Below are 26,951 nucleotides of genomic sequence, written 5' to 3' on the forward strand. Positions count from 1 at the left end.
TTTCCAGCAGGATTTCCCAGAAGCTAGGACGAGGCCAGGAAAGAGCCTCCCCAGAGTCTTAGACGAGTAAGGCCCTACCTACACCTTCATTTTGGACTTCCAGCCTTCAGAATCGTGACACAATAAATTTCTGTTGCTTTAAGGCACCCAGTAAACCAACTGCCCTAAGAAACAAATATATAGGACAATTTTAGGTTTACAGAAAAATGGATCAGAAAGCGGAAATTCCCACATATTCCCTCATAACATGCCCTACCCCAACATGGGTTTCCCCTCTTACTAACCTCTTGTGTTAGTGTGGTACATTTGTTACAACTGATGAGCCAACATTGATCCACTAGGGTTCACTCCCTGTGTGGTACCTGCTATGGTTTTGGTTCAGACATAAGTTTTCAGCTTCAGTGGGTAAATACCAAGGAGCACAATTGCTGGATCATATGATAAGTGTATGTTTTGTTTTGGGAGAAACTGCCAAGCCATCTTCCAAAGTGGCTGTACCGTTTTGAATTCCTACTGGCATGAATGAGAAATTCTGTTGATCTGCATCCTTGCCAGAACTTGGTACGCAGGTATGTAGTGGTATGTCATTGTCATTTTAATTTGCAATTACCTGATGACATATGATGTGAAGCATCTTTTCATATGCATTATATGCCATCACTATGAAGCTCAGATCTTTTGAAGTTCAGATCTTCTGCTTATTTTTAAGTTGGGTTGTTTATTTTCTTGTTGAGTTTGTATATTTTGGAGACTATTCCTTTTCAGATATGTGTTTTGCAAATATTTTCTCCTACCCTGTAGCTTGTCTTTCATTTGTTAAACAGTGTCTTTCACAGAGCAGAAGCTTTTAATTTTAATGAAGCACAACTTATCAATTTTTTCCTTCACTGTTTTTTTATCTAATAAGCCATTGCCAACCCCAAGGTCAACTAGATTTTCTCCTGTTATCTTTTGTGAGTTGAATAGTTTTGCATTTTACACTTAGGTCTAAGATCCAGTTTGAGTTAATTTCTGTGAAAAGTCTGAGATTTGTGTCTATATTCATTTACTTGCACAGACATGTCCAGCTGTCCCAGCAGTATTCATTGAAAAGATTATCCTTTCTCCACTGGATTGTCTTTGTTCCTTTGTCAAAGATCAGTTGACTATGCGTGGCTCTACTTCTGGGCTTTTTATTCTCCTCCATGGATCTATTTGTCTATTCTTTCATCAGGACCGTATTGTCTTGATTGCTATAGTTTATATTAAGTCTTAAAGCCAGAGAGCATTAGTCCTCCAACTTTGTTCAATTTTGTGCTGGTTATTCTGGGTCTTTGCCTTCCCGTATCAATCTGAAACTTTAGAGTTAGTTTGTCAATATCCACAAAATAACTTGCCGGGATTTTGATTGAGATTATATTGAATTTATCGATTAACTTGGGAAGAACTGACGTCTGACACTGTTGAGTCTTCCAATCCACGTACATGGGGTCTCTCTCCATTAATTTAGCTCTTCTTTGACTTATTTCATCAGAGCTTTGTAGTTTTCCTCATATAGATCCTGTACATATTCTGTTAGATTTACACCTAAGTTGTGTGTGTGTATGTGTGGTAAGGAAAGAGGATTTTTAAAAGGTATTTTTAAAAGAAAATAAAATTAGAAAGCTTGGCAATTGCAGAGAAGTAAAGTAAAAGAAGAACAATTAAGCTGCAACTCAAGGCATAATTCCAAATGCAAAATACCAAAGGAACAGAATATAGTTTGCTAAAAGGCATAAAGAAAACCCCGAAGACTTCTTTAATGAAAAAAACATGCAAAAAACAAGCTGAGAGCCCAAGAACACAGTTCAGGGTTGAAGCCAGCTTTCTGCAGGTCAGAGAAAACTCCCCTGAGCCAGCAAGGCTCTTAGCACCCCCCCCGGCCGGCCCGCACCACTCCCTGAAGTTCATTCCTGCAAGACAAAGAGAAGAGAGACAAAGTCACAAGCAGGGCCCCACAGACCCGCAGATCTCTCTTCCACTGGTCAGAAAACCAAGTCAAGCCTCTGAGATATCACCTCTTCTGAGAAAACACATGCTCTCAGACAGACTGGGGAAATGCCAATCCCTATCCAAAATTAGACATCTCCTCTCACACATGAGGATAATGGGGACAAAAGAGACATCATTTGTCAAATGTTGTTTATCAAGTACAACTGCTGTAAAATTTTCTCCTGAAAAGGAAGGAGTCTTTGTTGATAAGAAGCTCGGTGGCAGAGATTGGACTCTGAGAGCAGGGCTTTCAGAAAGCAAGAAAACAAAGGAGGCAATTGAACGGCTCTGGAGAGGAATTTTAGGGTGTGGGGAATGCTGAGAACAGACAGGAGAAGAGAAATATAGAGGAAAACACCAGAGGATAACTGAGCAGTATGGTTTGGTGTCAGAAGGACTAGACTCTTGTGTGGAATATTCGATTTCATGGTGTTTGGGGCCATTTCAAGGACTTCTGGGTGCTCTCACATAGACTGACACCTTCTTCATCTTCCCATCCATCCATTATGTCTGCTATACTTTATTGTTTTTTGTGAAATGAAGAATGGTGGGGGGCAAGGTTGGAAATCAAGGAAGGCAGGCTGAATTCCACCCTGGGTCAGTGTGGAGAAGAGAGTTCTAGGAGGAAGAACACAAGTGATCTCAAAGCAGCAATTCAAAGCCAGACGTGACCACAAGAATGCAAATTTCAGGGAAGAACACAAGTGATCTCAAAGCAGCAATTCAAAGCCAGACGTGACCACAAGAATGCAAATTTCAGGGAATAGGCAGACATCTTGGAGAAAAATAGGACATGAGGATCAAATGCTCAACTAGGTCGTGTAAGAAAGAAAAAGGCCTCCTCTTTAAAATGATGACAACCAACGTTAACTGACTGTTTCTCCTGTTTCAGTCTTTGCGTCCAAGCAGTTTACCAAAGCATTATCTCTTTTGACCTTATGGCCTATGAAGTTAGGGCTCTTATCATTGTCTTTATTCGCAAATAAGAAAATTGAGACTTAGAGAAAGTAATAACTTGCCCAAGGGCACTCAGCAAGTGACCAAGCCAGGAGTTGAGCCCAGACTGCCCAACTCCAGAGCCCAAAGCTCACCTACGATGGTTTAAAGCTGTTTCTCTGGTCCACGGACAAGAATGACTCACAGCTAACTAAGAGGTCTTATGATTCACTGGAACTCTTCTTGTCAAGGTCACCAAACCACCTCCCGGTTGCAAAATCCAATGAGCTGACTTCCAGGTCAAAGAGAAACAGAATCCAGTTTTTGCTTCTTTTGTTTTTTGCTTTTTTTTCCCCAGTGACAACAGCTAATGTGAATCTTGCCCAAGCCAGATGCCTCTTCCTCCCTCCTTGGATCTTTATTTTTCTCTACAGCACTCATCCGTATTTGACATTTTATATTTAACTTCTTTGTCCATTGTGTTCTTCTCAACTAGCTGTCCCATCAGCAGAGACTTCTGTTTCATTTTATTAGTACTCAGTCAATATTTGTTCAATGAGCCTTAGTATTTAACCAAGAGTACAACATTTCGGAGATGTGTTGGCAGTTCTTTGAAAAGTTAAACAAGCATCTACCCTATGTCCTGGTAATTCTACTCCTAGGCATTTACCTAAAAGGAATGAAAATATATGTCCCCGTCCCCCAGAAGTCCCGTGTAAGAGTGTCCATAACAAATAAGTCAGACAGAGAAAGACGAATACCAGATGATGTCACTTGTATATGGACTCAACAAACAAACACAAACAGACTTTTAGATACAGAGAACATACTAGTGATTGCCAGGGAGACATAGATGAGGGGGCGGGAGAAATAAAGAGGATTAAGAGGTACAAACTTTCACTTATAAAATAAATAAGCCACAGAGATGAAAAGTACAGCTTAGGGAATATAGTCAAAAATACTGTAATAATGCTGTGTGGTGACAGATGGTGACCACACTTATCACGGTGAGCACTGAGTAATGTAGAGGGTTGTCAAATCACTCTGCTGTACCCTTGAAACTGATATAAGGTTGTATGTTAATTATACTTCAGTAAAAAATAAATAAGTTAGAAAAAAAAGTGTTCATAGCAACCTTATTCCTAACAGCGAGAAACTGAGAACAACCCAAATGTCCATCAACAGAAGAATGGATAAACTATGATATATCCCTTAAATGAACTAGCTAGCACTCGGCAACGGAGAGAAACAAACCACTGATATAAAAAGCAATATGCGGGGCGCCTGGGTGGCTCAGTCTGTTAAACGTCTGCCTTCGGCTCAGGTCATGATCTCAGGGTCCTGGGATGGAGCCCCGCATCTGGGCTCCCTGCTCAGTGGGGAGCCTGCTTCTCTCTCTTCCTCTACCCCTCCCCACACTCATGTGCTCGTTCTCTCTCTGTGTGTCAAATAAATAAATAAATCTTTTAAGAAAAAACAATATGCATGAATCTCAAACCCTTATGTTATGTGAAAGATGCCAGACACAAAAAGACGCAGATAGATAATGGTACATGCAAGGTGTTTCATTTTATATGACTTTAAAGAACAGGCAAACCTAATCTGATAGTAAATGGGGAGTACGGGCATTGACTGGCAGGGGTCCGAGGGAACTTTCTGGAGTTACAGAAGTGTTGTTCTCAATTTAGTTCTGAGTGGTGGTTACAGAAATGTAAACAAGGGTCAAAATGAATCAAATGGATCACTTAAGAGGCATATGTATACTTTATGGGTGTAAATTATACCTCAAGTTTTTAAAAACTTGTTTTTAAAATATTAGCCAAAAAAGGTTTTTTTCCTCCTCTTGGAAAGCAGTGGGATCTGGTGAAATAGAAGCCCATTTACTAGCTGGGAGATTTCTTAGCCTCTGTTCACTCACATGTACTATGAAGAACACAGTGCTCGCCTGATAGAATTTTTGTCAGGATGAAGCAAGACAAGGTATATATAGTATCCTCAGCATCTTAGTAACGGGCACAAATAAGTGCACTGACAATGTTAATCCTCTGTCTTGCTATTAAAAACAAAAGACAATTCTTTACCCTGATCGCTGTGCTCCAACCAGTTCCAGGTTTTGGCTATCTTTTATGCCCACTGGCAATTTTCTGGGCATGCCTCTGCCTCTTTGGAAATTGAAAAATTCAGTCCATAAGACCGCAAGTGCTTTTGACCTTGACACAAAGCAAAACTGGGTCAAATGCAATCAATTGAGATACTGGCAAGGTTAAATGTCATTTCTGCCGTGTATTCCCTAAACTTCAGATCTTTTTTTTTTTTTTTAAGGCAGTGACGTGATAGAAGGGGCTCATTGACAAAAGCCTTTCACAACTGTCATTTTGATGCTCAAAGTAAATGTCTACTAAAGGTTATGAATTTGGTTGGTGCTATCATCTTATTAATGTGTAAAATAAAAGTAATTATTGGTTGATTTTGCATTATTGACCCGTGTAATGATTTCTGTCACTGTGAAGTATGCTCCTTGGATCCTGTGTGATCGTTACATCTTTGATGTGGCTCCCTTCATCCATTTCCCTGAGGGCCACCATGACAGCCAGGGGAGCAGGTGAGAACGCACCCCACCCCCCGCAGGACCTGCCATGAGAGCCCCGGGGCTCTGGGAGGTTGGGGTGGCAGGCAGATCTGAGGACTTCAAGCCCACATCTGAGAACCTGCAGAATCTATGAGGTGGGAAGACCTGGGACAGTTCAGAATCCGGGGGCCCCCAGGCTGGCAGGAGGTGTCCTGACAACCTGGCTTCTGAGAGCATATAAAAGTGACAAACCAAAACAGCTCCACCCTCTGAGACTGTGACCCTCCCTGCACCGGGAAATCCCTATCCATCTCCCGGAGGGTTTCTATCCACCCGGAACCGCAACACTGCTTTATTTGCTCTCCACCATTAGACTTGATCAGAGCCTGGGAACAGTTGCACACATCTGGAACCAGCGAGAAATAGCTAATGCTAAACTCACCCCTTCCCAGTTTTGACTGCTGGCGTCCCCTTCCAGCTAAATCAGCAGTCCCAAGACACTGGCCAGCCAAAGCCCCAAGATCTGCCTTCTACCTTCAGGTTTCCTTGTAGACTGGCATCCTGGGACTTCATTGGAATAAGGAATAGAGACGTGGGACCCCTACTCTCTCCCTATTCCGTCAGTGCCAATGGGATATTTTGTGGATTAAGATGAATGTTATGAAGCCTCTGTGGCCCTGGGCAAGTTTTTCTTTCTGAGCCTGATTTCCTTTTCTATAAAGTGGGGATGCCACCTCACAGGGTTGTCCTGGGGATTGAAGGAAGAAAGAATAAAGTTCCTGGCATGCTGCCTTCAGAGTAAGTGCTCCACAGACGGCAGCTGTTGCTGAGTGTAATTAATTTTATCACAACCTCCTAAAACCTTGCTCTCTCCTTCTCATAATCCCCAGTTAGTATTTTCTCCAGGCTTCAGTACTGCTCTGGGTATCTCATGTTGGTCATACTGGTCCCCCCAGATTGTTTTGCCCGGATACTTCTGCACCCACTATACCAGAGAATCTCACCTTTTCTCAGATCTCCTCTCCCTTCCGAAGAGATGGAAAAGAGGGGTCCAAGAAGATAGGACGCCTAGAGAATTCTTCTGCCATCCTGAAAAGTCTTTGTTTTCTCCTATGATTCGGTTTCCCCTTACAAACAGCAAATACAGAACCACTCAGGACCCACCAGGTGAGCAGAGATGTAGGAACCAACAGGTTCACGTTCGTAAAATCTTTTGATGTCATCTGACACAAACGTTCCAAGATGGTACATGCAAGGTGTTTCATGGTTTTCTACTTTCGCTCATTGTTTTCTTATTCCTTAAGCAGAATGAGCGCCCCAGAATGACGACCTCTTCCTGCTGGAAGGGTCCGTAGAGATCTGGTCTGTGGCGCCCTGACTGAGGGCCAAGGAAAGGCTTCAAGCAGGGGCTGTGACTCTCTGAAACTGCACCTAATTTTTAGGCATATGCATGTTTTTGGAGAGAGAGGTCCACCCCTCTCACGGCTTCTCAAGGATTCAGTGTCCCAAACTCCTGATTTTACATATGAAGACACTGAGGCCTGGAGAGAACAGGTGGGGTTCTTCCAAACTAATTTAAACGTGGTTAATGCCTAAAGGAGGGCTACTGTTAACAGCCGTGGGACAGCTATGTTATTGTTGCCCTGTATCTTTTCAGCCCATTGGCCAGGTCGCCTCTCTAAGAATCTAGCAGGCTTACCCAGGATTTCCAAAGCCTCACTACTATCCATATACTCCGCTCTGCCCTGGAAGAGAGGGTTTCCAGATTTACCAACAAACCGGCAGCAACAACAACAAAAGGATGCCTCGTTAAATTTGAATTTCACATAAGCCACAAATAATGTTCTAGCATAAGTAGGACTCGCATCTGAAACCCACTTCTAACCAGGCAACCCTCTATGGAGAAGACATAGCCACATAGGCCGTAGCCCTGAGCTGCGGCACATTTAAGGAATTGCTAACTAAGAATAGGGTCCTTGGGAGCAGAGACCAGGGCCCCCACACTGGTGGAAAAGTCTGGAAGGAGCCCAAGGGAAGCACATAAACCCATGACCCAGGGATGAGTAGTATTTTCCTAGGCTAAGTCGGGTGAGAGAAGCCTCTCTAACCTGAGGAAGGCTGAGACAAGGGGATCAAAAAGTCTCTCCTGACCTAAAGGCTGTAAGAGGTTTGGCAGGGGCTTCCCCCTCTCCCGTGAAGGAAAACTGGCAGGGCTCGCCCAGGACACAAGGCTTGTATGGACTCCCATGACACCCTGCAGGAAGTAAAAAGCCAGAATTACTAAATTACTGTTTCTCAATAATAATAATTATGAACATAACGCCAATCTGTAGAAATTTTGCAAATTTAATTATTAACTATAAAACTATAGGACATGGAAAACTTAATCACAAATAATTAGAAGCTCAAGGTCTCTAGACTATAAAATAATTGCACCTCAGCACATTGCTTTCATGGCGATATTGCCACGCTAGTTCCGTGGCTTAGCTGTCCCAATGTCTTGCTTTCTGTAAAAATCGTGGCTAGATTTGACTGCCTTACTTGTGGTATTTTAGTCCTTATGTCTTTGAAAATAAGTTCAAATCCTGAGAAACTACATTGGCAAAGTTAAATATATCCTGAGAGCTACAGAAGTATGCAGAAAGGCGTCCGATAATCTACAGTTGCAAATACATTGAAAGACACTAACAGATGACACACTGGATTTCAAAAAGTAGCCCAAGGCTTGTAGCTCCTTCTATGTTGATGTTATACCAGTGATACCACATTGCTCATCTAGGTCCGCTCTATTTCTTTTATAAATTATACCGTAAAGTACTACATGCTCATTATAATTCTCAGATACGTGGCATCTAAATCACTGAGAAGTTCGTGATGCTGAGTATCTAAACCTGTCTTCTTCTTCTTTTTTTAATTTGAGAGAGAGAGAAAGCGTGCGTGTGCAGGAACAGGGGGAGGAACAGAGGAAGAGGGACAAGCAGACTCTGTGCTGAGCACGGAGCCCGAGGCAGGGCTCAATCTCATGACCCTGAGATCAGGACCTGAGCCAAAATCAAGAGTCAGACACTTAACCGACTGAGCCACCCAGGCGCCCCTAAACCTGCCTTTGAAAAATGATATTGTTATAAGGAATATTTTAAAAAGAGATTTTTGGCAAAGAAGACATCCAAATGGACAACAGACACGTGAAAAAGTGCTCAACATCACATGGCATCAGGGAAATACAAGTCAAAACCTCAATGAGATACCACCTCACACCAGTCAGAATGGCTAAAATTAACAAGTCAGGAAATGACAGATGTTGGCGGGGATGCGGAGAAAGGGGAACCCTCCTATACTCTTGGTGGGAATGCAAGCTGGTGCAGCCACTCTGGAAAACAGTATGGAGGTTCCTCAAAAAGTTGAAAATAGAGCTACCCTATGATCCAGCAATTGCACTACTGGGTATTTACCCCAAAGATACAAATGTAGTGATCCGAAGGGGTCCGTGCACCCTGATGTTTATAGCAGCAATGTCCACAATAGCGAAACTGTGGAAAGAGCCAAGATGTCCATTGACAGATGAATGGATAAAGAAGATGTGGTGTGTGTGTGTGTGTGTGTGTGTGTATATATATATATATATATAATATTATGCAGCCATCAAAAAAATATGAAATCTTGCCATTTGCAATGACGTGGATGGAACTAGAGGGTATTATGCTAAGCAAAATAAGTCAACCAGAGAAAGACAATTATCATATGATCTCACTGATATGTGGAATTTAAGAAACAAAACAGAGGATCATAGGGGAAGAGAGGAAAAAATTAAAACAAGATGAAACCAGAGAGGGAGACAAACCACAAGAGGCTCTTAATCATAGGAAACAAACTGAGGGTTGCTGGAGGGGAGGGGGATGGAGGGATGGGGTAACTGGGTGATGGACATTAAGGAGGGCATGTGATGTAATGAGCACTGGGTATTATATGAGACTGATGAATCACAGGCCTGTACCTCTGAAACCAATAATACATTATATGTTAATTAAAATGAATTTAAATTCTAAAAAAAAAAAGGAAAAAAATTTGGGGGGCACCTGGGTGTCTCAGTAGGCTAAGTGTCTGTCTTCAGCTCAGGTCATGATCCCAGGATTCTGGGATCAAGTCCCAAGTTGGGCTCCCTGCTCAGCAGGTCATCTGCTTCTCCCTCTGCCCCTCCCCATCCCCCGCTTGTGCTCTTTCTCTCTCTCAAAAGTGAATAAATAAAATCTTTTTTAAAAAAATTTTAAAAAGACTATATCAGGGGCACCTGGGTGGCTCAGTTGGTTAAGCAACTGCCTTCGGCTCAGGTCATGATCCTGGAGTCCCAGGATCGAGTCCCGCATCGCGCTCCCTGCTCGGTGGGGAGTCTGCTTCTCTCTCTGACCCTCCCCCCCCTCATGCTTTCTCTCTCATTCTCCCTCTCTCAGATAAATAAATAAAATCTTAAAATAAATAAATAAATAAATAATTTTAAAAAAGAAATTTTCAAATGAATTTTGTATTATAGTTGGGATGGTCTTGGGATTCAGAGACGATATGGATTTTCGTTATCCTTTCTCTCATATTTCCTACATGAGAGAAATTGGCATCAATGTAAGAGACTCTGGAATTTGTTTAGCACCAATAATATTTATTTTATAAATATTGGCTGTGTTTTCCTTCAAAACACTTCTGAATCCCTTCGATGCTTTTGGAATCATTATGGACATTTAATTTTGGTTCTTATAACTCTTTGCTAATGATATTAATTTTACATAAAATGTTATGCCAAATTAGTCCTGAGCAAATAAATTTTAAAGTGGGTTTTTAATTTTTTAATTTTTAAAAAAACTTTATTTTAATTCCAGTGTAGTTAACATACAGTGTTATCTTACTTTCAGGTGTACAATATAGTGATTCAACACTTCCATACATTACTCAGTGATCATCATGATAAATGTGCTCTTAATCCCCTGCACCTGTTTCATTCCCCGCCCCCCCCCCCCCCCCCCCCCCCGCACTGGTCTGGTAACCATTAGATTGTTCTCTATATTTAAGAGTCTCGGTTTTGTTTTTTTGTGGTTTTTTGGGGAGGGGGGTTGTCTCTCTTTTATTCCCCCCCCTTTATTCATTGTTCTGTTTTTTAAATTCCACATATGAATGAAATCATATGTATTTGTCTTTCTCTGACTGACATATTTCACTTAGCATTAAACTCTCTAGCTCCACCCATGTTGTTGCAAATGGCAGATTTCATTCTTTTTTATGGCTGAGTAATATTCCATTATATATATGTGTATGTGTGTACATACACATATACACACATACACATATATAATATACACCTATGTATACACACACACACCACATGGTATATATCTATATCTACCACATCTTCTTTATCCATTTATTAGCTGATGAACACTTGAGCTGTTTCCATAATTTAGCTATTGTAAATAATGCTGCTATAAGGGGCGCCTGGGTGGCTCAGTTGGTTAAGCGACTGCCTTCGGCTCAGGTCATGATCCTGGAGTCCCTGGATCGAGTCCCGCATCGGGCTCCCTGCTCGGCAGGGAGTCTGCTTCTCCCTCTCCCACTCCCCCTGCTTGTGTTCCCTCTCTCACTGTGTCTTTCTCTGTCAAATAAATAAATAAAATCTTTAAAAAAAAATAATGCTGCTATAAACATAGGGGTGCATGTATCTCTTTGAATTAGTGTTTTTGTTTTCTTTGGGTAAATACCCAGTGGTGCAATTGCTGGATTGTAGGGTAGTTCTATTTTTAATTTTTGAGGAAAGTCCATGTCCATGTTTTCCACAGTGGCTGCACCAGTTTGCTTTCCCACCAACAGTGCATGAGGGTTCCTATTGCTCCACATCCTCACCAACACTTGCTGTTTCTTATGTTTTTGATTTTAGCCATTCTGGCAGGTGTGAGATGACATCTTATTGTGGTTTTGATTTACATTTCCCTGAGGATGAGTGATGTTGAGCCTCTTTCCAAGTGTCTATTGGCCATCTGCCTGTCTTCTTTGGAGAAATGTCTGTTCATGTCTTCTGCCCATTTTTAATTGGATTATTTGTTTTTTTGTGCGTGTTGAGTTGTATAAGTTCTTTATATATTTTGGATACTAACCCTTTATCAGATATGTCATTTGCAAATATCCTCTCCCATTCAGTAAGTTGTCTTTTCATTTTGTTGATCATTTTCTTTGCTGTGCAGGGCTCTTTATTTTGATATAGTCCCAATAGTTTATTTTTGCTTTTGTTTTCCTTGCCTCAGGGGACATATCTAGAAAAATGTTGTTACAGCCAATGTCAGAGACATTACTGCCTGTGCTCTCTTCTAAGATTTTTGCGGTTTCAGGTCTCACATTTAGGTCTTTAATCCATTTTGAGTATATTTTTGTTTATGGTATGTAGCTGTCCAGTTTTCCCAACATCCTTTGTTGAAGAGATTGTCTTTTCCCCATTGCATATTCTTACCTCCTTTGTTGAGGATTGATTGACCATATAATCATGGGTTTATTTCTGGGCTCTTTATTCTATTCCATTGATCTATGGGTCTATTTTGTACCAGTACCATACTGTTTTGACTACGGTTTTGTAATATAACTTGAAGTCTGGAGTTGTGATGTTTTTCTTTTTCAAGATTGCTTTGGCTCTTCAGGGGCTTTTGTGGTTCCATACAAATTTTAGGATTATTTGTTGTAGTTCTGTGAAAAATGCTATTGGTGTTTTGATAGGGAATGTGTTAAATCTGTGTATTGCTTTGGGTAGTATGGAAATTTTAACCATATTTGATCTTCTAATCCATGAGCATGAAATGTTTTTCCACTTGTTCATGTTATCTAAAAGTGGATTTTTTTAAGTTTACCTTTGTTAAAATCTAGAATTTATATCTTTATTAAACATTAAGAATTTCTAAAACAAAATTATGTAATGAACTCTTCATAGGATGAGGATATCAATTCAACCTATCAACTGTGTATCCAATAAAATTTCAAATTTATGTTTGGTAAATGTGTTTTCAATACACTCCAACATTTCATTGAAGTTGAAAATAGTTACACAGTTTTTGGATAGTATACAAAATGCCCGTAGTTCAAAAGATTTTTTTTCTGTATCATTTCTCACCAAGTTTAAAGAATGTGCAGAACCTGATGTGAAGTGTCAGAACCCAAATAGAGTGAAAAGAGTGTTCCTCTGTCACCTCAGCCTGGCATGGAGCCTCTGACCGGAGTGAGGTGAGGAGGGTACCCACATGGGGTGGGGTTGGAGAGGCACCCCAGTGCTGGGAGTCAGAGCCTGCATGGGATAAAGAGGGAATCCCCACAGAGGGGAAGCCCAGCTGGTCATCAGAGTCTGAACAGGAGAGTGTATGAGTGGGGGCAGTGTAGCACAAAGAATCTGAGTCAGTGTGAGGTGAGGTGGGAATCTGGCAGGGGAGGTGCAAGTTTGGGTACATACAGGGGAACTGGTCAATTTGTGTAAGTATATTAAGGATAATGGGAGCCAGGTTTCTTACATTTGGAGTAAGTTACAAATATGGAAGGGGGAAAAGAGCTAGAATCAGACCTGTATATTGGATTGGGATTGAAAATAATTGTATGAACTCAAGCCCAAAATATATAGATACATAGAAGTAAACACAGATGGAAATGTGTATAAGTATGCTCACAAACATATGTGTGTGCACATACACATACATATATTTAATACTGCTCACTAACTTGCTTGGAAACAATGACATCTCAGTGGCAATGAGCACACCTAGGGTTCAGATCTTGGCTTCTAAATTCCCTTTTCCACTTAAAAGAACCAAGAGAAGTTAACTGATTCTAGGGCTGGGTAGGAAAATACAAGATAAACTTGGAACATCTTGTTATATTGAAGTGTTCAAAGAATGATGAGTACTTGTCAAAAGGACACAGAAGTCAGTTTGAAGGGGCCCCTACTGGTCAGACTGGAGACAACATAATCATCACAATAAATAATGATGGTAACAGATTATAATTCATTTAAAAATAGGAAAATGTATGTCCATACAAATATTAAAATAAATAATAAATCAAAAGTTTGGTGAGGGGTGGTAAATTTAAATAGTGTTAAAATACCACCCCACTAAACACTTCTGAATTTTGAAAGGGAAAAGTATAACTTCACAGCAAACACTGGAACAGTCTACCTTAACCAGGTGATCAAAATTAACATCATCAATGATGGGATAAACCAAAATCTTATGCCACCTAAGATGCAATGAGAACAGAGTCACTTCTGTGTTATTTCTGTCAAGAGACATAACCTGGATCCAATCATGAGGAAACATCAGACCAACCAAAACTGAGGAACACTCCAGAACATAACTGGTCTGTAATCTTCGAAAGTGCCAAGTTTACGAAGGTCAAGAAATGACTGAAACATTGTTTCAGACTGAAGGAGACTAAGACAGACTGCAAATGCATGCATTCATCATAGATTATTGGGACAATTGCCGGAATGTGAAGGGAGTTTATGGATGAAATGATAGTTATATATCCATGTAAATTTCCTGATTTTGATGCTTGCAATGTGGTTATGTGGGAGAATATTCTCATTTGTAGGAAATCCACAGTAAAGTGTGCAGGAGTGATAGAGCACTCACGTTATTAATGAACTCTCAAATGGTTTAGGAAAATAAAGCTCCTCGTTATCTAAGTTTGTGATTGTTTCAAAATACAAAATAATAAGGCATAGAAGGGGGAATATAAAATGTCCTAGGGCGCCTGGGTGGCTCAGTTGGTTAGGTGACTGTCTTCGGCTCAGGTCATGATCCTGGAGTCCCTGGATTGAGTCCCGCATCGGGCTCCCTGCTCGGCAGGGAGCCTGCTTCTCCCTCTGACCCTCCCCCCTCTCATGTGCTCTCTGTCTCTCTCATTCTCTCTGTCTCAAATAAATAAATAAAATCTTTAATAAATAAATAAATAAATAAATAAATAAATAAATAAATAAAATGTCCTAAATATGTTTTAAGTAACTTCCTTTAATCTACTGCGTTTTCTATGCACATTTGCAGCACAGTTGTCTTCTTGGCCCAAATTATGTTTTACTAAATTTAGTATTTGTATTTTGCACACTTTGTAAGTGTTTTGAATTAGAATTTGTAAACATTCAAAGTAATATGTAATAAAAATTTAAAGTAATAAGTATCATGTGAAGTAATATGTACGTAACAGGTAGGTAATTTATACACCAACTAAATCCCCATATCATTGAAAGTAACTGCTATAGCTCAACTAGTGGACCATTTTGCAGTAACTCCCAACTTATTTCTGTGTAATATTTTGTGGCTTATTAATGATCAATGAATACTAGCTTTTAAAATGATTGTGACACTATGAAAGCACATATACATTGGAAACTCAAAATGCCGTTCTGTTTTCAGCAAACAAATCTCAGAAGATATGATCAACAAATCAACTTCAAAAGATCAAATTTAGCTAGTCTCTAATATCAGTAGTGTCTCGTTTTCCATTTTAAGATACAACTGGGGGCGCCTGGATGGCTCAGTTGTTTAAGCGACTGCCTTCGGCTGGGGTTGTGATCCTGGAGTCCCGGGATCGAGTCCCACATCAGGCTCCCTGCTCATCGGGGAGTCTGCTTCTCCCTCTGACTCTCCCCCCATCTCATGCTGTCTGTCATTATCTCTCTCAATAAATAAATTTAAAAAAAAAGATACAATTGGTATATGAATCAGAAAAGCAGCTCTTTGTCTAGAAGCAGTTTATTTTAGAAATTGTTTGGGTGAAAAGGTCTTTCCTTTATCCAACGTATTTTTGTTGCATAATCAAAGCAGAACAATACACAGACATTTCCCACTTAACATTAGTTAATCCATTCTTGAAACTCAGCTGCTCTGAATAACAACAAAAATAGTCCTTTGTCCCATTATTTTCAATGGGAAAATTTATTATACATTATATGTCAACAGAAAATCCCAAACAACTTACTAAGACCTAACCAGAACACAGTGAAATGCCAACAGGTAAGTAACAAACTCAGGGGATATAAATTGTTTACAACATTGTTTCCTGATCACCTATCAATATGCCTGCTCTGTATTCAACAGCATGTAGACTTTGCATGCAATAGTACATTTGCAATACAGCCAGCAAATAACAGACATCAACAAATGAATCTAATAGAGAAAATGCAGATAGAAGTTTGTAATAAAGGCAATTTCCTGCAGTGCTACTCACCAAGGGAGGTGGACACTCGGAGCTGACAAAACTTAGGAAGCCTGGCTCCTGATAAATCTTCAGAGAAGGTAGGTGACATTACAGGATGAGGAAATTGTCAAGGAGAGCTCTGCTTACACTCTCAGCATTTATTTTTATAAATTTCTTTATAGGGCGCTACAGAGACATAAGGCCACTTCTAAAAAGCAAAGCTTGTCATCCTATGGCCTCGGGTCAAGAACAGGGACAGTGCTGCTTATGTCAATTTCAACCTCCAGTGTCCAGGGGTTTGATTTGATGCTCTTTCAGGTCTTCACCATAGTCTTTCTCAAGCTCAATGGCCAATAATCCCACAGCAGGAGATTTTGGGGATTTCTCTAACTTCTTTTTTGCTATCTCTTCTAAGCCTGCTTCCTCTGCAAGAGTCAGAGCTTTGCCTGGGCATCCACCACCTCTTAGAGCCTTTGAAATCAGCCACAAATTGCAGTGCTGATTCCTTCCATGACCACATATCATTTATAGAAAAACTCTTTGTTATGCCTTGCCAATAATAGTGAAGGCATCCACAACCTGGACCAAGTTTGGGAATGTTCTCCCATGAACGTGAGCAAATGTCTTCTATATTGAGGAACATGTACATTCTATAAAAGTTGGGCTCTATTGCAAAACCAGTACAATAGGGTATGACCCTGCTGGAAGGAGGTACTTCATTTCCATCTTTCAGAAAATTGGTATAACGTACTGATTTTCCTAACAAAGAAGGCAGATTTATGTCATCTATCAAAAAATTGTCATAATAAGCAATAAATTGCCTCTTTGGAGTCAACAAATTAATAATATATATAATATATATATTTTTTCCTTAACCTACCTCACCAACTCATCACCATGCTTACTGGAGTAAATCCGATCTCTTCTTCCCCCACAGGAGATGGGAGAAGAGCTGTTCACACACGTGTATGGACTTCTCATTCCCTCTTGTTCTGCCCCCACACAACGCCCTCCTCTCCACCCAGAAGTTCCTGGGTCAAATTACACAACTCGGACAATTTTTGGGTCACTACATCCTTTTGTTTTTTTCTCTACCTTAAGCCCTCTGGGTGACGAACAGCTCTCTAAAACTAATTTTGTTGCCATATGCTATGATTCTGTTTCATCCTCCCAGTAAAGTTCAGTATTTTTCCCTAAAGTTTGGTTTATCAGTATTGTTAACCTGGAAGGAGATTGCAAACATTGACTTTGATTTTTGGAGCACTAATGGCTAAAAGAATTTTGCGATGATATCAATTTTAAGTGAAATCTATTTTTAAAGCTTTGGGTTGGGGAGTCTGGGGTGAGAGGTCTGCTCCTAGAGTTGTACATTCAGACTCGGACGGATGCATCACAGATCAGCAGAGCATTAACTGACGGCTCCTGTCTTTTTAAATAGTTACCGTGGATGTTTTTAAAAACCATCTCTATCTTCCCACTTTGGAGATTAATCTTAGGAATTAGTGGTACAAATCAAAGTGTCCTATCTCTCTTTTAAAAAGTCTTCTCCAGGGCACCTGGGTGGCTCAGTTGGTTGAGCGCCCGACTCATGATTTTGGCTCAGGTCATGACTTCAGGGTCATGGGATTGAGCCCTAATAAGGGCTCTGTGCTCAGTGGGGAGTCTGCTTCTCTCCCTCTCTCTCTGCCCCTCCCCCCACTCACACATGCACTTGTGCTCTCTGTCTCTGTCTCTCTCTCAACAAATAAATAAATCTTTAAAAAGTCTTCTCCAAAGTGAGTTTGAGAAATAGTCCAGTAAGGGGCAGGGATATTAGAAGTTTTATTTGTATTTCATGTCATCCATTTAAATATTTACCTTTTGCATATCATTTATAATGCACATAATAATTTAGTACAGTAGTAGAGTCTATAATTTATCAAAAATTTGCTTACATCGGTGGTATGTCCTCATAACTTTTTTTTTGGTGAAAAAGAGGCACACGATAATAAAAGTTTGAAGATCACTGCTCCAGGGACCTAGATATTTCCCCAAGTCCTGTTTCCTTCCATTCCTTCCGGGCATCATTAGACCCCCTTTACCACCACATCTGCTCCCTGAAATATGCCCTGTGCAGCACCTAGCGCGAATCCTTAACTCGGGCCGTCACTGCAGGCTGTACTGGGATTACCTTAGGGAAAAGAGTGGCTCGCATGGGTTTGCTGTGTCACCTCCATGAGGAGGTGACACAGGAGCACCTGAGTCGAATGATCTCGTGATCCTTACAACAGCCCACTGAGGGTCACACTATTTTCTTCCCCATATTATGGATGAGCACTAAGTCTTGGCGAGAAGTCACACAACTCTCCCAAAGCCATATTGCTACTGAGGGGCCCGCTGGGATCTACGCCCACTTTGGTTCCAGAGCCTATGATTGCAAATGTGGGCTGCACTGGCTGTTCAGTACCAAGAAATGAATTCTGCTCTACTGTGAAGAATGAGCTAACCAGCGGGTTTCTTCTGAATCTTTTCTGAACTTTTTAGGATCCTCCCTGGAGAAAAGTTCTAAAGGAAGACAAAGTGCAGAAATACTCTCGCTTCAAAGGATGTGTAGGAAATGATTAATTTTGCCAAAAAATAGTGCCTTGGCCATAGAAGATGCTCAGTGAAGCCTGCTGTAGACAGAGTGTATCCCTCCAGAATTCATATGTTGAAAACGTAATGCCCAAAGTGACATTACTAGGAAATGGGGTCTTTGGGAGATGCTTAGGTCATGAGGGTGGAGCCCTCATGGGTGAGATTAGTGTCTTCATAAAAGAGACCCCACAGAGATCCCTCACCTCCTCCACCTTATAAAGGGGGTCTGATGATGCCCAGAAGGAATGGGAGGAAACAGGTTATAGGGAGAAGATGGTCATCTGTGACCCAGGAAGTGGGCCCTCGAACAGACATGGAATCTGCCAGTGCCTTGATCTTAGACTTCCCAGCCTCCAGAACTATGAGAAATAAATCTCTCTTGTTTAAAGCACCCAGTCTATGGTGCTTTTGTTACAGCCGCCCAAACTAAGATAAAGCTTGTCTCTTATACCGAAAAATAACACAAACACTAACAATAATTAAAAAGGCACATTGTGGCCAATGACATGTAATGAACATCATCTCTCCTCTACGGAGCCAAAAACTTAATTAGGTTTGGACAACTCAGTAGAGTATGATTAAAATAAACATCAGCAAGATGTCTAAAGGTTCAAGTCCTCTGCCTGGTACTTTTCTGCCAAAACAAAAGCTCTGGGCAGGTTTTGGTTGCCACTGAGCACAAAATGGCCAAATTCCAGATTAGAAAGCTCTGGGCTTTGTTTTAATTGTGGATGTGTGGAATTACATAGAAGCTCTCTTTGATCATTCCAAAGGATGTTTCCCTTGAAGGTTGCAAATACATCTCAGGCTACCAACTAAGGTGCACAAAAACAAATATACTTTTAGCATTTTTAAATGGGTCTAAATTTCTGTTTTGGATCCAGTTTTGACTATGGTTATGGGCTCAGTCGGCGGCCCCAAATTCCTATGTTGAAGTTCTAACACCCAGCACCTCAGAATGTGACAGTATCCAGAGACAGGATTTTTAAAGAGGTGATTAAGGGAAAATGAGCTCATTGGTGGTGGGCCCTAATCCAATATGACTGGTGTACTTACAGGAAGAGGAGATTAGGACACAGACAATACACACCGAAGGGCAATCATCTGAAGACACAGTGGAGAAGACAGCTATCTGCAAGCCAAGGGGAGAGGCCTTTGAAGACTCAAACCCTACTGACACCTTGGTCCTGGATTTCCAGCATCCAGAACTGTGAGAAAATAAAATGTATGTTGCCTAAGACACCCAGATGTTGATATTTTGTTTATGGCACCCCACACAGACTACCTATGATTCAGAAATTTGAGGACCTCCCGTGAACTTTATCCTAAAGTTCTGTTTCAGCCTGAGGGGTTTGTGTGATGCTACTGTGTCAGGGTAGGAGGCTCATGGCATTCACCCCACTTTGTCAATGAGACACTGCACAGCTGTTCCCAGGGCTGGCCACATAACTTGCAGGCCCGGTGCAAAATGAAGATATAGGGCCCTTTGTTCGAAAGCATGGACAAAATGTTGTTAAAGGTATTAAAATAGAAAGCTCATTTCCTCCATGGTCTCTCTTCTGATGTGTCATGGCTGCTATTTTCTATTTGCATTTAATGTCATTCTAAGTAAATAAAAATTTTGAAATGTAATTATGAGCATGAATTTTGCCATTCATCCTTGTATGGTGCAATGCCAGTGTTAAATAATTCACACATGGACTCTATAGCTGGTGCCTGCCTCTGTGCCCTATTCTTATCAGAACGATGGAAATCTTGCACCAGACCAGCTCAGCTGTCTTCACCTCAGCTGGTGACACACGCATGTTCCACTGACCCTCCCGCCCTGGGCTTACTGATGAGTAAGGAACTTGAAAGGACCAGGAGCAGTGGGCTGCCTTTCTTTCCCTTCCCTTCTAAGTCACCGCTTATAAGGCTTGGCTAACACAGAGAGGTAACATGAGTGAGAAAGGATAGGACAGGGTTCTGGGCTGTTCACAAGAGGCCACTGCCTTCTGCCGGGTCTCAAAGCAAGCTCTGGTCGGTAGGCACAGCGTGCTCTTGTGGACTCCGTCATAGATGTCACGTGCGCTCAGCTGGTCTTGCTGAACCCCAGGCACCGGGTGTCCACTTTAATGCTGTGCTCACTACGCAGGATGAGCAGTGTATGAAAATGAGGAGGCAAGGAACGGTGCATACGCATAGTGGGCTGTCTCCTCCGCTCATGCACGTGCTCCACTGTCCCATCCACCTCACTCACAAAACACAAGTTCAAAAATAAAACTGAAGAATTACCAAACAGTTAAATTCACCCTGGGACCCTTCTGAGGGTGGGGCCTCCTGGGGGTGGGGCTCTTGAGGGCAGGGCCTTATGGGATTGGGGCCCCCCTGGGGGCGGGGCCTTCTGGGAGCAAAGCCTGCGGGGGGGGGGGGGGGCAGTCCCTCTGCAGGCAGGGCTGAGCGCACCTGCAAAGCTGGCCCATAGTGAAGCTGGCCCTGTCTCTCCCTCTGCTCCCTTTCCCCAGGGACCTTTAGGCTTTGGAGACTAAAGCCAAAATTAAAGAAATATGTCTAATTGGTTTATAGCTGTGGTTGGATAGTGTTTTTTCAATATTAATTGACTGGTTCTTCTCAGTATTTTTTTTTTTTAAAGATTTTATTTATTTATTTGAGACAGAGAGAATGAGAGAGACAGAGAGCACATGAGAGGGGGGAGGGTCAGAGGGAGAAGCAGACTCCCTGCCGAGCAGGGAGCCCGATGCGGGACTCGATCCCGGGACTCCAGTATCATGACCTGAGCCGAAGGCAGTCGCTTAACCAACTGAGCCACCCAGGCGCCCCTTCTCAGTATTTTTCAAAGTCCTCCCAACTCAAGGCTTTCTCTTAAAAAGCAGTGCAAGGCTGGCCTTTCAATTGGGTCAAGCTGTTTGGTGATTCTCTGTAAAAACCCACCCCTCTTGCACTGCTCAGGAGGGTAGTGCTGCATCCTAGGATAAATATAAATATATGTCAAATGTGTTTATATATTATATTTATGTGTATACATTGAATTCTATGTTTACACCTATGCATATAAAATTAAAATATTATTTAAAATGCTGTTTTGCCCCTTATTTTGGTAAGATGGAACACATTTCCATCAGGAGATTTTCCTCAACTTCATGATAACAATTTAACATTGTCTTAATTAATCCTCACAACACCTCCCCTTCAGATGTTACAATTAAAGTTCAGTGAAGTCCAATCACCATGCCTGAGGTTATACACCCAGCATGTGGCCTTTTGCCACAGTCTGGCAGCCCAAATGGGGGAGTGGGGGTTGAGTGTCTTTGGCCAGAGAGACAAAGCTGGAAGATGTAAAGAAGGGAAGTCTTGATTAGTCTTTCTTTTTGGCCCCCAAAAGAGGATTTAGCAAGAGTCCTATCTCCCAAAGGAGGAGGCACCCCATGGGTCCGGGCTGGGCAGTAGTCTGAGAACAGAAGGAAAATTCCCATCACCAAGGAGAATGACCTTCTCCTTCACATGAATGGCACAGACTCCCCCTCACCTGATACGTTTCTGTCCACTAGTCATCCCCCTACTCCCGCGCCATATAGCATTCTCAGGAAATGGCTGATAAACACATTCAACCTGCAGAATCATAGCAAATGAAATAACATGTTGACCCATCCTGGGAGCTTTTGATTATTATGAGGGGCCAAGTCATCCTAGGGCAAATGCATACATTTCAAGAACCAGTAAGATGACTCCAAGACTAACATAAAGGATAGTGATCATGATGGGTCCAGAAACATTTCTGGGAGTCCCTCTTAACATCCCTCCCATCGGTAAATGGGGAGGGAGGACCGGACGACCTGTGGTGGCTTTGCAGCCCGCACGCCTTAGGTGTACCTGAGGTGCACTGGTGGCGAAGTCGATGCCACGTCTGCCCTGGCCCCGAAGATCGGCCCGCTGGGTCTGTCTCCAAAAAAGGTTGGTGATGACATCGCCAAGGCAACCGGTGATTGGAAGGGCCTAAGGATTATGGTGAAACTGACCATTCAGAACAGACAGGCCCAGATTGAAGTGGTACCTTCTGCCTCTGCCCTGATTATCAAAGCCCTCAAGGAACCACCAAGAGACAGAAAGAAGCAGAAAAACATTAAGCACAGTGGAAATATCACTTTTGATGAGATTGTCAATATTGCCCAACAGATGCGACACCGATCTTTAGCTAGAGAACTCTCTGGAACCATTAAAGAAATCCTGGGGACTGCCCAGGCTGTGGGCTGCAATGTCGACGGCCGCCACCCTCATGACATCATAGATGACATCAACAGTGGTGCGGTGGAATGCCCAGCTAGTTAACTACAAAGGAAAATGTTTCAATAAAGGATCATTTGACAACCAGTGGACCTTTTGATGTGGCCTCTTCCTTGGGGGAGCTAGCTCCTTTGTGGTCAGATGGTGGGCCAGGGTGGCAGAACCTGTGAAGTAGTAGCTATTTGGGTAACACGTTCCTTCTGGGTGACAGAATGATGCCCTGGATGGGACTAGCTCAGAGAAGACACCTAAAGTTCTTGGCCTTTTGTAGGCCGCATATGCATAGAACTCTTCATAAGAATAAAATTCTTTGTCAAAAAGAAAAAAAAAACCAAACATCCCTCCCATCATTTCTTCTTATCTCCAAGTGAATGGTACTTAGGTATTCTGGAAAGAAATATGGATGACACAGTAAACTGTACATGACCCCTGCAGCTTAATTCATCCCTGAACAACAATTAATACTGATGGTTTGAAGGATGGATACTTTCCTGGGCAGGGGAAAGAGCTGAAGCAGAATGTATGAGGTGGCCCTTCCTCCCTGGATATAAATAATTAAACCCAGTAGTAGCTACCCTTCACGCACAGCCACTGTGCTTTAGGTATTGCTGATTATCCCTAAATGGGAATGAGATGGGAGTGGCGGGGGGGGGCGGGCGGGACGGAGGGAGGAGAGCAGGTGACAGTCAAAATATGGTAGCTGCCATTAAGGGTCCAACCTGGTATTAGACTGAGTTTGAGTCCTGATTCCATCATACATGAGCTGTATGAACTTGGAAAACTGAGCTCACCTCTTGAAGCGTCAGCTTTGCCACTCTTAGAGTGAGAACAGTGAGTAATACTGACCTCACAGGGCTTGTTTGGAGGATTAAATGAGACACTGTCCATTTAGCCCAGTTCCTGGCATATAGAAGGCACACATAAAAGTTGATCATCATTTTTATGGACCTCCAACTTTAGCCTTCTATAAAGAACCAAATGATATCTCTGAAAAATACCAACTACTTCCAATGTTATGGGAAAGTGGTATCTTGTCACCCTGATTAGAATAAAGTGGATAATCTTTCTTGTTTAAGCCTTGTTGAAAATTTTCTAAACTCTGTCCGCTCGCTCTTCTGCTTTAGTAATTAGAACAAATGTTAGAAACTAATGGTTTTCTGATAATTGAGTTGCTCATTGTAACCCAGGGCACTTCAACATTAGTGTTTATAAAAAAAATTACTGCGAATGAAGATAAATGGTGAGAGGTTGCACTAAATTTGATGAAAACCCTGACATGAGTGTTTTTTCTTGTGATTCTCTATTTTTCTCTCCTATTGGAGGGCAGGTTACATTCTACTTAGGTGATGGCTCAGTATGCTGCGTGGTTTTGCAGGTGCCCAGCCTTTCACAGACAATCTTGGAAGAACCATCATTGTCACTGTAAGAAAACTGAGGGACAGATGTGGCTTTAACACTAAGCCTACAACAATATATCAGTTCAACAATCTACATAGAATTCAATCCTGAAAGTCTGATTGATACTTTGTTTCTGTCAGTGCCAGCTATAGGAATGTGAATTTGGAAATGCTGAGAAGGTCCCCCTTCTAGCAGGGAAAATCTCTCCCGGTTTCTTAGAATACCTGAGTTTCTACCACTGAGCAATCCATTCTTTTGTGTAAAACACCAACTGCCTGGGTTTCTCCTTTAAATGCGAATGAACTTTAGGGATGGTACTCAGATCCCTTTCTTTTATTGGAGAACAGTGGAGTGGAGGTTGGGTGTGCTTCAAGAGGGAAAATGTCTGCAAGGGGACAGAAAAAGGATACAAAAGTGCAAAATCCCATTTTCTAAGAATGTAAAAAGCTAACTTCCAATATGTATTTTTTTCTTTGCTCTAAATATCTCACAATGTTCACTTGTTGAAAGCAATTGATTGAAACCCTGGGAAGAAAAGGTAGGTTGAAGCACTAATCAGAGTTTTTGTGCTGCTTTGCAGGGGTCTGGCTGCACTAAATTATTTCAAGGAAATATTAATTATAGAAACCACTCAGAAGAAGCCATTTACCTACTTCCTTTTCTTTCTTTCTTTTTTTTTTTTTTTTAAGATTTTATTTATTTGACAGAGAGAGACAGTGAGAGAGGGAACACAAGCAGGGGGAGTGGGAGAGGGAGAAGCAGGCTCTCTGCTGAGCAGGGAGCCGACATGGGGCTCGATCCCAGGACCCTGGGATCATGACCTGAGCCGAAGGCAGATGTTTAACCGTCTGAGCCACCCAGGTGCCCCTACCTACTTCCTTTTCAATGGCCCTTAATCCTTCCCCCAAATTCTCACATGCCTCCTTAGCTGACACAGAGTCCAGTCCCATCATTATAATCACTGTCTGGTACTCTAACCCCCATCATACATACCTGATAAAGCCCCACCTTGGTAGAACCCAACCCTCTGTCCACCCCACGTGTCTGCCCCTGACAGCTGAACAGAGTTGGAGAAAAATGCAACCATGTTGGCAGGTTTCATATTAAATTCTCAACCACAAATTTAAGTATGTTTCTCTAACCGACTGAGTCTCCATTCTCCTCATGAAATATTTTGACTATTTCACATCTTCTTTCCTCAAACCAGTCCCTTAAGCCAGGGACTCTCAACTCTGGCCACACTTTCAAATCACCTGGAAGCCTTTAAAATGCAGCAGTGCCCAGGCCCACCTCCAGAGAATCTGATTTAATTGGGGTACAACAGGGCCTGGATATGAGTGTGCTTTTAAAATTCTCCAGGTGATTCTAATGTGCAGCCATTTTGTGCAGAGTGAGAGCTGAACACCTTCCATCAGATACCTTGATGACCTTCTGATGACTTACTGAGAAAAGCAAATGCGGGGGCCAGGGGGACACCTGGATGGCTCAGTGGTTAAGCATCTGACTCTTGGCTTAGGTCATGAGCTCAGGGTCATGGGATCAAACCCCATGTCAGGCTCCATGCTCAGCGGGGAGTCTGCTTGAGATTCTCTCTCTCCCTCTCCTTCTGCCCCTCCCCCTGTGCATGGGTGTGTGCGCGTACTCTCTCTCTCAAATAAATCTTTAAAAGAAAATCAAATCAGTAAGGAAAGAAGACCCACAGACTCCCACTAAATTTATCTGCATGGGCCCCTTACTCCAATCCTTTCTGAGTGAGGACAAGCCCCTCCACTTGGGGTTTCTTCTCATTTCCCTGATCTCTAAATATGAATGTACTCCAGGACCCATCCTCAGACCTCTCCTCCGTCTCTACTAAGTCCTTGGTGACTATCCATTTTCTACCATCTATCTGCTGATGACTCCACATTTCTATCTCCAGGCCAGACCTGGATCTTGAACTTTCTTCCACTGCCTGCTTTCTAGATCCACCTCGATGTGTTAAACCTAACATGTTCAAAACGAAGCTCTTATTCTTCTCCAACTCTCCTGCTCTTGCAGTTGCTCAAACAGAAAACTATAGCGTCATTCTTGATTCATCTCTTTCTCTCACTGCCCACATTTAAGTCTTTGGTAAAAGCTGTGGATTCTATCTTCAAAATATATTCTAAATCTGACCAGTTCTCATCACTTCAGTTACTTCCACTCTGTTCCACAACACCGTCTTCCATAGACTGGGTTATTGTAATAGTATCCTATCTGGCCTTCTGGATTCCATCTTTGCTCTGTTCTAATTTATTTTCCTCTCAGCAGTGAAAGCGACCCATTTAAGACATAAGTCAGATCTTGTTATTTCTCTGCTCTAAGATCTCCAGTGGCTGGAGTCTTACAAAATTTAACACTCAACTTCCTTCTCAATTCATCTCCTACCACTTCACTCAGCTCTCTCTGCCTCCACTCACCAGCCTTCTTAGTGTTCAATAGAGTACAGCGAGTGTGTGCCTCCCCTGAGGGGTTAAACTTGTTCTCTCTTCCTAAATGCACCTGTCTTGCTCTCTGAATCTACTCAAGGATCTGCCAATGTCCTATCAGGGTAACTTCCCCTGACCGCACACACAACCAGCACCAGCACCATCACCATCAACATAATTTCTGTCCCTCTACTTTTTACCCCTTATCGACAGCTGACACATTACATATTTATTTGTTTATTTTTTTGTCTATTCTCTCTCCTCTACTTGGAGGTAGGTGCTATAAAAATGGTATTTGTGGGTTCTTTTTCCTGATTTATTCTCAGTGCCCAGAAGAGGATTTGACACACATAATAGGTACTCAGTACATAATTGTTGAATGAATGAATGAATGAATGAATGAATGAATCAATCAATCAATCAATGGAAATATCAAAGAATCTCAATCCTAAGAGAGATTTTTCCCAAGAGTTTTTTATAGCATTGCC

General features: G+C 41.9%; 1 protein-coding gene across 1 annotated transcript; it reads left to right on the forward strand.

Annotated features, from left to right (window-relative positions):
* Nucleotides 1-10,072: 10,072 nt before the first annotated feature.
* On the forward strand, nt 10,073-22,708 carry LOC110586005 (60S ribosomal protein L12-like). The gene is made up of 2 exons (XM_021696152.2): nt 10,073-10,129; nt 22,202-22,708. Exons 1-2 carry the CDS (start codon nt 10,073-10,075, stop codon nt 22,661-22,663), a joined length of 519 nt encoding a protein of 172 aa, XP_021551827.1. The 3' UTR covers nt 22,664-22,708.
* Nucleotides 22,709-26,951: the final 4,243 nt, after the last annotated feature.

This window comes from Neomonachus schauinslandi, chromosome 6, assembly GCF_002201575.2.
Source record: "Neomonachus schauinslandi chromosome 6, ASM220157v2, whole genome shotgun sequence".
Lineage (NCBI taxonomy): Eukaryota > Metazoa > Chordata > Mammalia > Carnivora > Phocidae > Neomonachus > Neomonachus schauinslandi.